We start from the raw sequence: 15389 nt of genomic DNA, 5'->3' as shown, positions 1-15389 counted from the left end.
TTTCTCTTCTCTGCTCCAAACTATACATATTGAGATTTTTTTAGTCTTTCTAAAAAGTTTTGTGATGTAGGCCATGAAACATTTTAGTTGCCCTTCTTTGTACAGTATCTAATGTATTAATATCCTTCTGAGGATATGGCCGCCAGAACTGAACACAGTATTCTAGATGAGGCCGTACCAATGACCTATACAGTGGCATTATTACTTCTTTCTTTCTGCTGCTGATTCCTCTCCCAATGCAGCCAAGCATTTGACTTGCCTTCATCATTGTTTTGTTACATTGCTTACCTGCCTTTAAGTCACCTGAAATAATGACTCCTAGATCCCTTTCCTCCTCAGTAGTTTCCAGGATAGTGCCATTAAAACTATATTTAGACTTTGACTTTTTGAGACCCAAGTGCATGCTTTTGCATTTTTTGGCATTAAACTGTAAATGCCATGCTCTTGACCATCCCTCTAGTCTACCTAGATCCTCAGTGTTTTACCCCTCCTGGTGTGTCTACCCTGCTGCATACCTTTTATGTCATCTGTGAAAAGGCATACTTTACCTTTAATGCCATTTGCAATGTCATCAATAAAGATATTAAAAAGCACTGGTTCAAGTACAGATCCCTGGGGTACTCCACTGGTAACATTTACCTCCTGTGAATGCACTCCATTTACTACAACTCTCTGTTTTTGATACTACAACCAGGATCTTATCCATTTAACCATCTTATTATCCAATCCCAAACTTTTGAGTTTATTTAGCAGTCTGTCAAAAGCCTTACTAATGTCTAGATAAGCTATATCTAGGGCTCCACCTTTATTTATTACTTTAGTCACACAGTCAAAAAAGTCAGTAAGGTTTGTTTGACATGATCTCCCAGTGAATCCATGCTGTTTGGGATCCTGTAAATTGCTGTATTTGAGGTAATCTACAACTCTTTCTTTCAAGAGTGTTTTCATCAATTTCCCTACTACAGAGGTAAGGCTCACTGGTCTGTAGTTGTTTGCCTCTTCCTTGCTTCCACTTTTGTGCAGTGGGGCTATGTTCGCTCTTTTCCAGTCCTACTGGATTTACTCCTGTAGCTAGTGACTGGTTGAATAATTCTGTTAATGGGGCTACCAGTACACCTTTAAGCTCTCAGTATCCTTGGATGTATCCCATCTAGCCCCATTGTAAAAAAAAAAAAAAAAGTTTTGCTTCCTTTACATAGTGACTGGGCCATTTTCTCCTCAGCTTGTACCTTTGCACGTCTGATTACCTTCTTAGTCTCCTTCTGTCTAACAAGATATATATTTGTCTTCATTATTGTGTGTCTGCTTATATTTCCTGAAAACCATTTATTTTGCTTTCACAATACTTGCTGCTACTTTCGCAAACCACACTGGCTTCCTTTTCCTTGTGTTTTTCCTAACACTTTTGATACAAAGATCTGTTGCCTTTAGTATTGCACTTTTTAATGTTTCCCACCGCTCCTACACTCCAAGTTCCACCACTCTGCCAAAGATTCACTTACACATTTTCCCATTACTACAACATCAGCCTTCCTAAAATCTTAACACCTTTGTTTTTTGTATGGGATGAGTCAGCCTCTGTCTTTATGCTGGACCAGACTGCTTGATGATCACTGTATTACAGGTTTTTACCCACTTTTACATCAGGTATTTTGTCTTTATTTGTAAGTATTAAGTCTAATATTGTGTCTTTCCGAGTGGGCTCCCTCACCAATTGGTGGAGGGATGCTCCCTGCATTGAATTTAAAATGTCCCTACTTCTAGTGGAACTAGTAACAGACACCTCCCAGTTTACATCAGGAAGATTAAAGTCTCCCATGATTATTACCTCTCCCTCTAGAGTTACTAAAGTTAGATAAAATGTGATTGGTTGCTATGGACAACATCTCCACTTCTATATTACAGTTTAGTAAATATACCCCTTAAAGTGCAAAATTTTATTATAGCACAAAGTTATACCACTCAACAGTGCCTGTATTTCAGTTAAAACAGATAGCGTATGGGACATGGTTATGTCACAGATGGGTTGTACACACACAACATCGGCCTATCTTGTGTTTCTGAAGTGCCAGGTAGCCCATTAGCCCCTCTCCTCAACACAGACATTAATTCCCTTGCACACCAGTGATAGATGTGTGGCACAAGTTCATTGATTGCTTTTTATGCATAGCAGAACTGAATGGGGCATACGTCTCAAACTTTATGACATATAGGACAAAGGTGTCCTCTGTTGGGATGGAGAGACATGCAGTAGCAATCAAATCGGGAAAGTACTGACAAAATTGTAACTATTGGAGGTACACCTAGTGCTGCCTCATTAGTAGTAATCTAAAAATACTTGTCTGAGCATTGTGTTTTCCCCTCATTCTAGCACATCTTTCTGACCTCTCATATGCTGGTGCGAGGTGTATTAATGTGCTCTTCCAGATAGAAACAATATGCACTTGAAATCATGGGATGGCACTCACCAGATAATGGAAAAATGTATTCCTGGTAAAAACTATACATCACAAAAAGTGAAATAAGTCTTGTCATAAAAGGGCAAAAGTATATACATATTAGAAAGGGTTGGCCTCGCCGTAATCCACTGTTTGATTTACATTCCTTTTTGGCGCAGTGTAAATATTTTATCACAATAAATATTTTGTTCCTCATTCTGAAATTATGCTCATATTTACTTTTTCTCTGTTACAGGATATCGACAAATTTGGCAATGAAATTACCCAATTGGCACGACCTCTACCTGTAGAGTATTTGATCATTGATGTGAGTATTTGCTCTAGTAAGTGTAATATATATATATGTGTTTGTGTGTGTGTGTGTGTGTGTGTGTGTGTGTGTGTGTGTGTGTGCGCAAATGGGAGGCACTCCTGGGGACCTTCTACATCCGGTTGTAGAAGGTCCCCGAGTGCCTCCCATTTGCACACATATTTCGGCATACAGCCAGGGAAGGCACCGGGGCAGTTGAATATTCAAGCTGAGTGCCGGTCGGGTGGAGGATTTTATATATATTATATATATATATATATATATATATATATATATATATATATATATATATATATATATATAGGAAAACGTATGGTGGCACTCAGGAAGAAAGACAACACAGACAACGCTGGTGCAGTCAACGTTTCAGGGATAGCTCCCTTTTATCAAGACACGACCAGCCAACTGTGATACATAAAATATATATACATACCGGCAACCAGCTCCTCTCCAATCGCGTGGCTCAAGCCGCCTCCCCCAGACGCCGGGCAAAAACGTCATCTGCACTGGCCGGCGCCGAGAATCAACGTCGGGCAGGCAGGGGGTGCGGTCTGGTCCACACGTCAGAGCGTTGCTAGGCAACCATAAACTACAGACAGTGAGAACGAACAAGTACAAAAATATATATAATACAGACCCGAAAACCAATAAAAAACATAGAAAACACCTGAACAAAAGTTGTTGCATACCCAGTAACACGTTAGTGTAGCAGAGGTCTAAAATAATGATATTAAACAATATTAGACGGAATCATGATCCTAATGCAATGGCTATGTAAAACAGATAAGCAATGTCATTGCTTCCAGAATGGAACAATGTTCTAAGCAACATGATAACCATACACTGGATGGACGAGCTGAAAATGCTATATCCACCAGAATACAGTTAACGGTGCAGCACCATGCAAACAATGAATAAAGAAAGGGATCTATACATAATATATATCAACAAAAATGAACTACAAAAACCTGCATGCATATATGCTGGCATACTGAATATAGAGGAATTATAACAAATGTAGTGAAAAACTCGTATACGAAAAATTAGTTTTACAGAAAACAATTAAAACTCAGTGCCTCATTCAGGCCAAGTGGATGCACCGTTTGCAGGGTGTGAATCCACCATGCCTCTTTTCTTAAAAGTACTTGACCTCTGTCACCCCCCTTGTTGTTTGCAGGAACATGGTCAATCATTTTGTAGCGGATGGACGCCAAACTATGATTACAATTTTTAAAGTGTCGCGCTACTGGGAGATCGCTACCTTTACCTTCTAAGGCAGCCCGTATACTGGACCTATGCAGTGCTATTCGCTCCTTGAACTGTCTAATGCTTTTACCGACGTAAAGCAGCCCACAAGGGCACTTAATGTAGTACACAATGTATTTGCTGCTGCAGGTCAGAATGTGTTTAATGTTAAACAATTTACCAGACCTGGGATGGTTAAAGGTACTGCCCGCTTCCAGACAGCTGCAGGTAGTACATCCAGTACATCTGTAGTTGCCTGGTTGTCGAGTTAGAAAGTTAGGCAATCTATTTTGACCAAGATTAGAAATATCGTTGTGGACAACTATGTCCCTGATGTTCCGGCCCCGTCTATAAGCTGCCATGAGAGTGGTATCTTTAAAGCTAGGTAAATCTTTATCCCTAGTAATTACTGGCCATATACCCTTAGATTGGCGATTTAATGTCTTACTGGCTGTGGTATAATCTTGTGTCCAGATCATCCTGTTCTGAACATTGTCAGGATCTTTAGGAACTAAAGTATCCTGTCTCGGTGTATTAAGTGCTTTGGACATTGCCTGTTTTAAGGACTCGTGAGAATATCCTCTAGCTGTAAATTTATTTGCCATAATCATCATCTGATTTTTGGCATCCTCATCATTACTGCAAATCCTTCTAATTCTCAGAAACTGAGAAAATGGAAGACTCCATTTCATGGGTTCAGGATGATGACTGTTAGCCCTCAACAAAGTGTTGCGATCAGTGGGTTTGTAATACATGCTGGTTACTATGTTACAATTGCTGTCCACTGAGATAGCCACATCTAAATAGTGGACCGTATTGTAACTGCATTCATAGGTGAATTTGATGGCAGCATCCTTTTGATTCACATGACTCATCATGTCTTCAAAGTCCTGTTGCGTACCTGACCAGATCATCAAAATATCGTCGATGTATCGACGAAATAGGATGATGTGTTGGGAATACAACGCATTGTCAAAAAACAACTGTTTTTCTATTTCGCTCATAAATATATTCGCGAAACTGGGTGCTACACATGATCCCATGGCGCACCCAGTTCGCTGGCGAAAAATCTGTTTGTCAAACAGAAAATAATTTCTGTCTAAAGTCAATGAAAGTAGTTGAACAAAAAACTTAATATCAGGACCTGAATAATCATTGTTAGATTCTAAAAAGGTTTGCATCACAGCTAAACCCCTGTCATGGGGGATGCTGGTGTATAAATTGACTACGTCAATGGTACAAAGCAAATACTGATCTGGAAGAGGAGAAATGGATTGCAATGTTCTAATGAGAGAAGTGGTGTCCATCAGGCATAATGGTAGACTCAATATCAAAGGCTGTAAATAAAAGTCAAGATAACGGGATAAATTATAATATAATGAGTCTCTGGCAGCAATGATAGGACGCCCCGGTGGATTAACTGTGTCCTTATGAAGTTTAGGAATCGTGTAGAACGTCGGAATCTTGGGCCAAGTCTCAGTCAGGGCATCTTTAATAGCTGCTGTGATGATGTTGGCAGACACTGCTGTTGATAAAATTGAGTCCAGTTCAATTTGATATTGTGTTGTGGGATCCTTCTGCAAAATTTCATACACAGTTGTATCGTTTAATTGACGATAAGCTTCTTTTCTATAGCTGGTTAGGTCTTGGACCACGATACCGCCCCCCTTGTCTGCCGGGCGGATCGTGATGTCATCATATTTTCCAAGGTTACTGAGTGCCACTTGCTCATTCCTAGAGAGGTTATATGATCCTTTATATGGATGTGAAGATGCTTCAATGATGTAGGATTCTAGGCAACTAGAGAAACTTTTAATGCTTTTATTAGATGTTGCTGGGTTAAACAAGGACTTTTTGTAAATGGGAGTTTTTTCAGACACTGAGGTATTCCCTTGAAAGAATTCTTTAAGTTTAATACGTCTGTTCAGTTTAAACAGGTCGACTTTGTTTTTGAAGACGTCTGGGGTGCTAGTAGGAACAAAGGACAACCCTTTGTTAAGCACATTAATTTCATCTGTGGTGAGCGACCTGGTGGACAGATTGAATACTATGTTTTCTTTCTTGACGCTTTTGGCGGCTTCCCTCCTGTTTTGGCCACCACGGCGGGTTCTGGCTCTTTTGTTCGCTCGTTTTTTGAGCGTGTGTTGACTCCAGGATTGGATTTCTTTGAAGTGGATGCCGTAGCACATTCTGTGTCACTTGATGAAATCGCTGTGCTGGATTGATCAGTCTCAAGAGGGAACTTTCTAGGCGGTCGACGCTGTCTAGAATTTCTTTGTGTCCTCGGACCTTTGTTAAACACCCAGTTGTAGACCTGATTTAATTCGTAATCACGGTTCACCGTAATACGTTTGGCTTTTTTAAAGGTGACTAAGTCAGCTTGATATTTTTCAATTTGTACTGACAATTTATCTAGCCAATCAGGAGGTGCTTCTGAGTGAATTTTAGCGAGATGCGTATTTTCAAAGGTCTCAATTTTATTTTTTGTGATCTCAAGTTCTCTTCTGGACTCAGCTACCACTAATAAAATAAGATCAAAAGAGCAACGGTTGAGCACAGCTGCCCATTTGCGGCAGAATTCTGGGTTCTGACGCCCAATAGTCGGGGTGTTCCTAATGCGGAAGCCTCTTGGAATACGTTTATCCCTGAAGTAATCTGAGAGTGTTACTCCGTGTAACAAAAAGTCCACTTCCTTTTTTCTGAGTTTAGTTAACTGTGCAATGAGTGAATCAACTGATTCCTGATTAGTTGCAGCAAATGCTGAAGCTGGGAACAGAATCTGCTCTGCCTCTGTGTCGGTGTGTGTGAGAGTATCACCCTCCGGTAACACAGGAATACAAAAGCCGGGTATGTCATCAGGTGCAGACATAATAAATCACCACTATGCAAGAGATTATGTACAGTGTCAGTCCCACATTCGCTGTGTCCGAACTTAAATAAATGGAAAAATACAGCAGGTGCCTTGACTAGCAGCAACATGAAATGAAACTACTGAAATAGAAATCAAACAGATGTCTGGCACTCACGCTTGGTGAAATCAACGGGTCCTGGTGCCTAACCTCTCCGGAAGAGCATGTAGGAAAACGTATGGTGGCACTCAGGAAGAAAGACAACACAGACAACGCTGGTGCAGTCAACGTTTCAGGGATAGCTCCATTCTGGAAGCAATGACATTGCTTATCTGTTTTACATAGCCATTGCATTAGGATCATGATTCCGTCTAATATTGTTTAATATCATTATTTTAGACCTCTGCTACACTAACGTGTTACTGGGTATGCAACAACTTTTGTTCAGGTGTTTTCTATGTTTTTTATTGGTTTTCGGGTCTGTATTATATATATTTTTGTACTTGTTCGTTCTCACTGTCTGTAGTTTATGGTTGCCTAGCAACGCTCTGACGTGTGGACCAGACCGCACCCCCTGCCTGCCCGACGTTGATTCTCGGCGCCGGCCAGTGCAGATGACGTTTTTGCCCGGCGTCTGGGGGAGGCGGCTTGAGCCACGCGATTGGAGAGGAGCTGGTTGCCGGTATGTATATATATTTTATGTATCACAGTTGGCTGGTCGTGTCTTGATAAAAGGGAGCTATCCCTGAAACGTTGACTGCACCAGCGTTGTCTGTGTTGTCTTTCTTCCTGAGTGCCACCATACGTTTTCCTACATGCTCTTCCGGAGAGGTTAGGCACCAGGACCCGTTGATTTCACCAAGCGTGAGTGCCAGACATCTGTTTGATTTCTATATATATATATATATATATATATATATATATATACACTGCTCAAAAAAATAAAGGGAACACTTAAACAACACATCCTAGATCTGAATGAATGAAATATTCTTATTAAATACTTTGTTCTTTACATAGTTGAATGTGCTGACAACAAAATCACACAAAAATTATCGATGGAATCAAATTTATTAACCCATGGAGGTCTGGATTTGGAGTCACACTCAAAATTAAAGTGGAAAAACACACTGCAGGCTGATCCAACTTTGATGTAATGTCCTTAAAAAAAGTCAAAATGAGGCTCAGTAGTGTGTGTGGCCTCCACGTGCCTGTATGACCTCCCTACAACGCCTGGGCATGCTCCTGATGAGGTGGCGGATGGTCTCCTGAGGGATCTCCTCCCAGACCTGGACTAAAGCATCCAACTCCTGGACAGTCTGTGGTGCAACGTGGCGTTGGTGGATGGAGCGAGACATGATGTCCCAGATGTGCTCAATTGGATTCAGGTCTGGGGAACGGGCAGGCCAGTCCATAGCATCAATGCCTTCGTCTTGCAGGAACTGCTGACACACTCCAGCCACATGAGGTCTAGCATTGTCTTGCATTAGGAGGAACCCAGGGCCAACCGCACCAGCATATGGTCTCACAAGGGGTCTGAGAATCTCATCTCGGTACCTAATGGCGGTCAGGCTACCTCTGGCGAGCACATGGAGGGCTGTGCGGCCCCCCGAAGAAATGCCACCCCACATCATTACTGACCCACTGCCAAAACCGGTCATGCTGGAGGATGTTGCAGGCAGCAGAACGTTCTACTTGGCGTCTCCAGACTCTGTCACGTCTGTCACATGTGCTCAGGGAGAACCTGCTTTCATCTGTGAAGAGCACAGGGCGCCAGTGGCGAATTTGCCAATCTTGGTGTTTTCTGGCAAATGCCAAACGTCCTGCACGGTGTTGGGCTGTAAGCACAGCCCCCACCTGTGGACGTCGGGCCCTCATACCACCCTCATGGAGTCTGTTTCTGATCGTTTGAGTAGACACATGCACATTTGTGGCTTGCTGGAGGTCATTTTGCAGGGCTCTGGCAGTGTTCCTCCTGTTCCTCCTTGCACAAATGCGAAGGTAGCGGTCCTGCTGCTGGGTTGTTGCCCTCCTACGGCCTCCTCCACGTCTCCTGATGTACTGGCCTGTCTCCTGGTAGCGCCTCCATGCTCTGGACACTACGCTGACAGACACAGCAAACCTTCTTGCCACAGCTCACATTGATGTGCCATCCTAGATGAGCTGCACTACCTGAGCCACTTGTGTGGGTTGTAGACTCCGTCTCATGCTACCACTAGAGTGAAAGCACCGCTTTTAAAAGTGACCAAAACATCAGCCAGAAAGCATAGGAGCTGAGAAGTGGTCTGTGGTCACCACCTGCAGAACTACTCCTTTATTGGGGGTGTCTTGCTAATTGCCTATAATTTCCACCTGTTGTCTATTCCATTTGCACAACAGCATGTGAAATTGATTGTCAATCAGTGTTGCTTCGTAAGTGGACAGCTTGATTTCACAGAAGTGTGATTGACCTGGAGTTACATTGTGTTGTTTAAGTGTTCCCTTTATTTTTTTGAGCAGTGTGTGTGTGTGTGTGTGTATATATATATATGTATGTGTGTGTGTGTATATATATATATATATATATATATATATATATACACAGTTGATGGAGGATAGTTGGTAAGGAGGCAGGTAATAGTCCCACCAACCAAAGACCATTTAAATATTTGTAATATAAATAGCTAAGTACTGCATTGTACGGTAGCATTATATCATCAACACCAGATAATCAAGAATGTGATGCATTTATGTGCCTGGCGGTCAGGAGGCCACCAGTCACAATACAGACGCCGGGATCCCAGCATCTGAAAACCCCGCAGGTCGGTATGCCGACCAACAGGGACTATTCCCACTCATAGGTGTCCATGACACCCATAGAGTGAGAAAAAATTCTGTGGCAAGCCACCGAGCCCACAAGGGCTTCGATGCGCTCCCCCCACCGCCGGCCATCCAACAGCTGGGATCCCGCCGTCGGTAGTGTGACCGGCGATCATACATACCCAACCCATCAAGAACATAACACTTCACAGTGGCAAAATATTTATTTTCTATCTCTCAAGGACTTAAGCCACATTTCATACCTCTTGGACTCCTTCTGATGACTGCTGTTATCCAGAGAATGCTGTGAATAACTAGTGTAACTAGTGTTTTAAATGGTTCTAAAATATCTATTCTAAATTTTATCTTACATTATTTAAATCATAGTTACAATAAGGAGATATTTGTCTTGTATTTAACTTGCACAGGACTGGTCAAACTTAAAGCTTCTTTCCCTACCAGTGTTTCAATACTATAAGGGTAAAGGCGAGTCAGTCCCACATTATTATACTGAATAATGTCTAACTTATTCGGAGAGCTGATTGCTGATACTTGGTTCTTTTATAGATCACCACCACATTCCCAAAAGATCCAGTATATACTTTCTCCACCTCCTCTAACTTGTTTCCCATTGAAAACAGAGAAGCTCTGGGTGAGACACAGGTAAGATCAACAAGTCTGTTTAAAGGTTAACATTTAGTTTTTGATGGAATTGTGTATTAAAAGGAAAAAAAAGCACGTCTCTGCACTCCCTGGTCCTGTGTTAACACAGGGTCTGCAATGTCTGAGTGATTCATCCTCTCTCCTGTCTGGGCTTGAGTTTTTCAAACTCCTAGCACCATTGACCAGACCCCTCCTCTGTGCTCTGTCAGATGGTAGGGAAGCTCACAGGGGAGGAAACTTGACAATGCTGCAGACATCTTGAAAAAAGCCCTCCCTAGGAAGGAGAGGGTGTGATTTTTTTTTTTGGGGATCGTTACAGGTATCGTTATTATCTCCCATCATTTTACCCAACACTAACATTGTTTTGTTTTTGTTTTTTGGAAAGGGTAATCCTTTAATGTATTGTACTTCTCAATGTGTCCTTTTCTAGAATAAATTAATTATAGGTATACTACTACTAACAGAATATTCTATTTTAATTGTATTATATGTCCTCTCTAACACACAGGACTTCCACAGTTTGGCCACTTACCTTTCCCAGAACCCATCCTCCATCTTCCTTGAGATCATCTCAGATTTTCACTTACTTCTCTTCTTAGTCACCAATGAGGTGATGCCACTACAGGTAAGCTCTACTTGAACATACTGAGAGTATGGCAATGTGCAGGAGGGATACACACTGCAGAGGGAAGCTATTTTGGGTAAACAGAAAGAGGAGAACATCTGTCAGTCACAATGTACTTCATAATAAACAAATTAAAAATCTTAGATTTCCCTGTGTGCAGTATGTAGTAAGTGAAAAGTGTCAAGCACAAAGTTACGTTATTTTAACAGCAATAAATTGGTTAGTTGTGATATTTATGTATTTATTGACGGTTACCTGTATAGTGCAGCATATTCAGTTGCACTATACAATTGGGAACAAGTAGTAATAAAACAAGACTATGTAATACTGTAACACAGACATAGAGATAAGAAGGCCTGGATCGCAAGTTACCAGTCTGTAGGATATATATGACTCTTTGTTTCCAAGAGTATAAACCCTTTTGATTGCTTGTGTAAAATGAATAATTTACCCAAAGTCAAACTCCAATTCCCGTAAAAAAGATTATACATTACTGAAGAAGGATAACGTTTAGTACATCTTTACTGGAGTTGTAATTCTGCTAGTTGCAAGTGGATATATCCTCTTTGACAATCCCCAATATGAGCCCATTTTTAGATGTTTACATGCATGAGATCAGGAATAACGTCAATTGACATGTTTCTCTACTTTCTCTTACGTCCTAGAGGATGCTGGGGACTCCAAAAGGACCATGGGGTATAGACGGGATCCACAGGAGACATGGGCACACTATAAGACTTTGAATGGGTGTGAACTGGCTCCTCCCTCTATGCCCCTCCTCCAGACCTTAGTTAGATTCTGTGCCTAGAGAGACTGGACACACACTAGGGGAGCTCTCTTGATGTTTCTCTGAAAAGACTTTTAGGTTTTTTATTTTCAGGGAGACCTGCTGGCTACAGGCTCCCTGCTTCGTGGGACTGAGGGGAGAGAAGCCAGACCTACTTCTTCTCAGTTCAAAGGCTCTGCTTCTTAGGCTACTGGACACCATTAGCTCCAGAGGGTTCGATCACTTGGTGCGCCTAGCTGCTTTTTCCCGGAGCCGTGCCGTCAACCCCCTCACAGAAGCCAGAAGAAAGAACCGGGTGAGTATAAAGAAGTACAGAAGACTTCAGTGACGGCAGAAGACTTCAGTAACGAGGTACCGCGCAGCGCGCCATGCTCCCACACACAGACGGCACTTGCAGGGCGCAGGGGGGGCGCCCTGGGCAGCATGTTACTGGAGGATAAAACTGGCACAAGTATATATGTTATAAGTGCCTAGGCACTAAATTATAGCCCCCGCCAGTATAAATATTGAAATTTTGAGCGGGACTACAGCGCGCCGGTGAGGGGGCGTGGCTTAGCCCTCACAACTTACCAGTGCCATTTTCTCTTCACAGGCTACAGAGAACGCTGGCCTGGACCTCCACTCTCCTGAACAAGTAACAGGGAGCAAATTTGGGCCTATTAACCCTTTTATGAACAGCACAGACATCTGATATTTGATTTCAGTACTGAAATAGGCGCTGGGGTGTGAGCTGGTAAACTCCCTCTGTGTTTCTCTAACAGGCTTCCCTGTGGGTCTGTCCCCTATAGCCAGTGTGTTTGTGCGTGTCGGTACGTGTGTCTCGACATGTCTGAGGCTGAGTGCTCCTCCCCGGAGGAAGTTGCTGGGGGCGCAGAAAAGGAGTTGGGAGTGACTCTTTCGGCACCGCCGACTGCTGATTGGGTGAATGTGTTGTGTACATTGAATGCAAATGTGGCATTGTTGACTAAAAGACTGGATACATCCGATTCTCAGACAAAACGTGGAGAAAATCTATGGAGGACGCCTTGTCTCAGATACAGGCCCCCTCAGGGTCACAAAAGCGTTCATTTACCTAGATGGCGGATACGGATACCGACACGGACTCTGATTCCAGTGTCGACTATAGTGAGGCCAGTTTACATCCAAAATTGGTTAAGAGTATTCACTACATGATTGTGACAATTAAAGATGTTTTACATATTTCTGAAGTGCCTGCTGTTCCAGATACAAGGGTTTGTTTGTATAAAGGAAAGAAGCCTGAAGTGACGTTTCCTCCCTCCCATGAACTGAGCGCTCTTTGTGAAAAAGCTTGGGAATCTCCTGATAAAAGGTGGCAGATTCCCAAGAGAATTCTAATGGCTTATCCTGTCTTCTCTGACGATAGGGAAAAATGGGAGTTATCTCCCATTGTGGACAAGGCTCTATCACGGCTGTCCACGAAGGTGGCGCTTCCGTCTCCCGACACTGCTACCCTTAAGGACTCTGCGGATCGTAAGCAGTAAACGACCTTAAAGTCCATTTATGTCACTATGAATGCTCTGCTCAGACCTGCCGTGGCGTCAGCCTGGGTGAGTAGTGCTATTGGTAAGTGGGCTGATAACTTGGCATCTGACATGGATACCCTGGATAGGGATAACATTCTTTTGACTCTCGGTTACATCAGGGACGCTGCAGCTTACCTAAAGGATGCGGCAAGGGATATTGGCCTCTTGGGATCAAGGGCCAATGCCATGGCAGTCTCGGCCAGGAGAGCGCTGTGGATTCATCAATGGAATGCTGATGCCGACTCTAAGAAATCTAAGGAAGCTCTCCCATATAAAGGTAGTGTCTTGTTTGGTAACGGCCTCGCTGACCTGGTGTCTACGGCTACAGCGGGTAAGTCATCCTTTCTTCCTTATGTTCCTGCACAACAGAAAAAGGCACCCCATTATCAGATGCAGTCCTTTCAGCCTAATAAATGCAAAAAAGGAAGAGGGTCGTCCTTCCTTGCCTCTAAAGGTAGAGGAAGGGGAAAAAGGTCGCCTGCTGCGCCAGGCTCCCAGGACCATAAGTCCTCCCCGGCTTATGCCAAGTCCACCGCATGACGCTGGGGCTTTCCTACGGGAGTCCGTACCGGTGGGGGCGCGTCTCCAACTCTTCAGTCAGGTCTGGTTTCACTCGGGCCTGGATCCTTGGGTATTAGACATGGTGTCCCAAGGGTACAAACTGGAGTTTCAGGAGGTGCCCCCCCACCGATTTTTCAAATCAGCCTTGCCAATTTCTATCCCAGAAAGGGAAGTAGTGAGTGCTGCGATACAAAAGCTGTGTCAACAGCGTGTCATTGTCACGGTACCCCCGTCTCAACGGGGAGAAGGGTTTTATTCGAGCCTTTTTGTCGCACCAAAGCCGGACGGCTCAGTCAGACCGATCTGAACCTAAAATCCCTCAATATGTATTTGAAAACTTTCAAGTTCAAGATGGAATCTCTTCAAGCAGTGATCTCCAGTCTGGAAGGGGGGGATTTTATGGCGTCAGTCGACATAAAAGATGCCTACTTGCATGTCCCAATATATCCTCCACATCAGGCTTTCCTGAGGTTTGCGGTGCAGGATTGTCATTACCAATTTCAGACGTTGCCACGGCCCCGAGGGTCTTCACCAAAGTAATGGCGGACCTGATGGTACTCCTACGCAAGCAGGGTGTCACGATTATCCCGTACTTGGGCGATCTCCTGATAAAAGCGAGATCAAAGAAGAAGTTGCTAAGAAACGTGGCACACTCCCTGACGATTCTGCAACAACATGGTTGGATTCTAAATTTGCCAAAATCACAGTTGATTCCGACAACTCGACTGTCTTTTCTGGGCATGACTCTGGACACGGAACTGCAGAGAGTATTTCTCCCAGCGGAAAAAGCTCTGGAAATCCAGACCTTGGTCAAGGAGATTCTGAAACCGGCAAGGGTATTGATTCATCAATGCACTCGGGTGCTGGGCAAGATGGTGGCAGCTTACGAAGCCATTCCGTTTGGCAGGTTTCATGCCTGGATATTTCAGTGGGAACTGTTGGACAAGTGGTCCGGGTCTCACCTGCACATGCACCGGAAAATATGTCTATCTTCCAGGACCAGAATATCTCTCCTGTGGTGGCTTCAATGTTCTCACCTCCTAGAGGGACTTACGTTCGGGATCCAGGATTGGGTCCTGCTGACCACGGATGCAAGTCTCCGAGGCTGGGGAGCAGTCACAGAAGGAAGAAATTTCCAGGGAAAATGGTCAAGCCAGGAAGCTTGTCTGCACATAAACGTTCTGGAATTGAGAGCCATTTACAACGGCCTTCTACAAGCGGAACACTTTCTTCGAGGTCTACCTGTCCTGATTCAGTCGGACAACGTAACAGCGGTGGCGTACATAAACCGCCAGGGCGGAACAAAGAGCAGAGCGGCAATGGCGGAGGCCACAAAAGTTCTCCGCTGGGCGGAAAAGCACGTGAGTGCTCTGTCGGCGGTCTTCCTTCCGGGAGTGGACAACTGGGAAGCAGACTTCCTCAGCAGACACGATCTCCATCCAGGAGAGTGGGGTCTTCATCAAGAGGTTTTTGCAGAAGTGACAAGTCGTTGGGGAATTCCTCAAATAGACATGATGGCGTCTCGCCTCAACAAGAAGCTTCCGAGA

The 15389-nt window shown here is 43.6% G+C and overlaps 1 protein-coding gene across 1 annotated transcript in view; it reads left to right on the top strand.

The window, feature by feature from the left end:
* Positions 1–15389, top strand: part of NPLOC4 (NPL4 homolog, ubiquitin recognition factor) — a 234289-nt gene that overhangs the window by 165434 nt on the left and 53466 nt on the right. Inside the window, exons 13-15 of the mRNA XM_063961125.1 lie at positions 2695–2766; positions 10230–10325; positions 10834–10950. Of these exons, the coding sequence (XP_063817195.1) occupies positions 2695–2766; positions 10230–10325; positions 10834–10950 (285 nt within the window). The remainder of the gene's footprint in view (positions 1–2694; positions 2767–10229; positions 10326–10833; positions 10951–15389) is intronic.

Source organism: Pseudophryne corroboree, chromosome 3 (genome assembly GCF_028390025.1).
Source record: "Pseudophryne corroboree isolate aPseCor3 chromosome 3, aPseCor3.hap2, whole genome shotgun sequence".
Taxonomy (NCBI): Eukaryota; Metazoa; Chordata; class Amphibia; order Anura; family Myobatrachidae; genus Pseudophryne; species Pseudophryne corroboree.
Note: the sequence above shows the minus strand (reverse complement) of the source record. Positions and strands in the feature narration are given on the sequence as shown.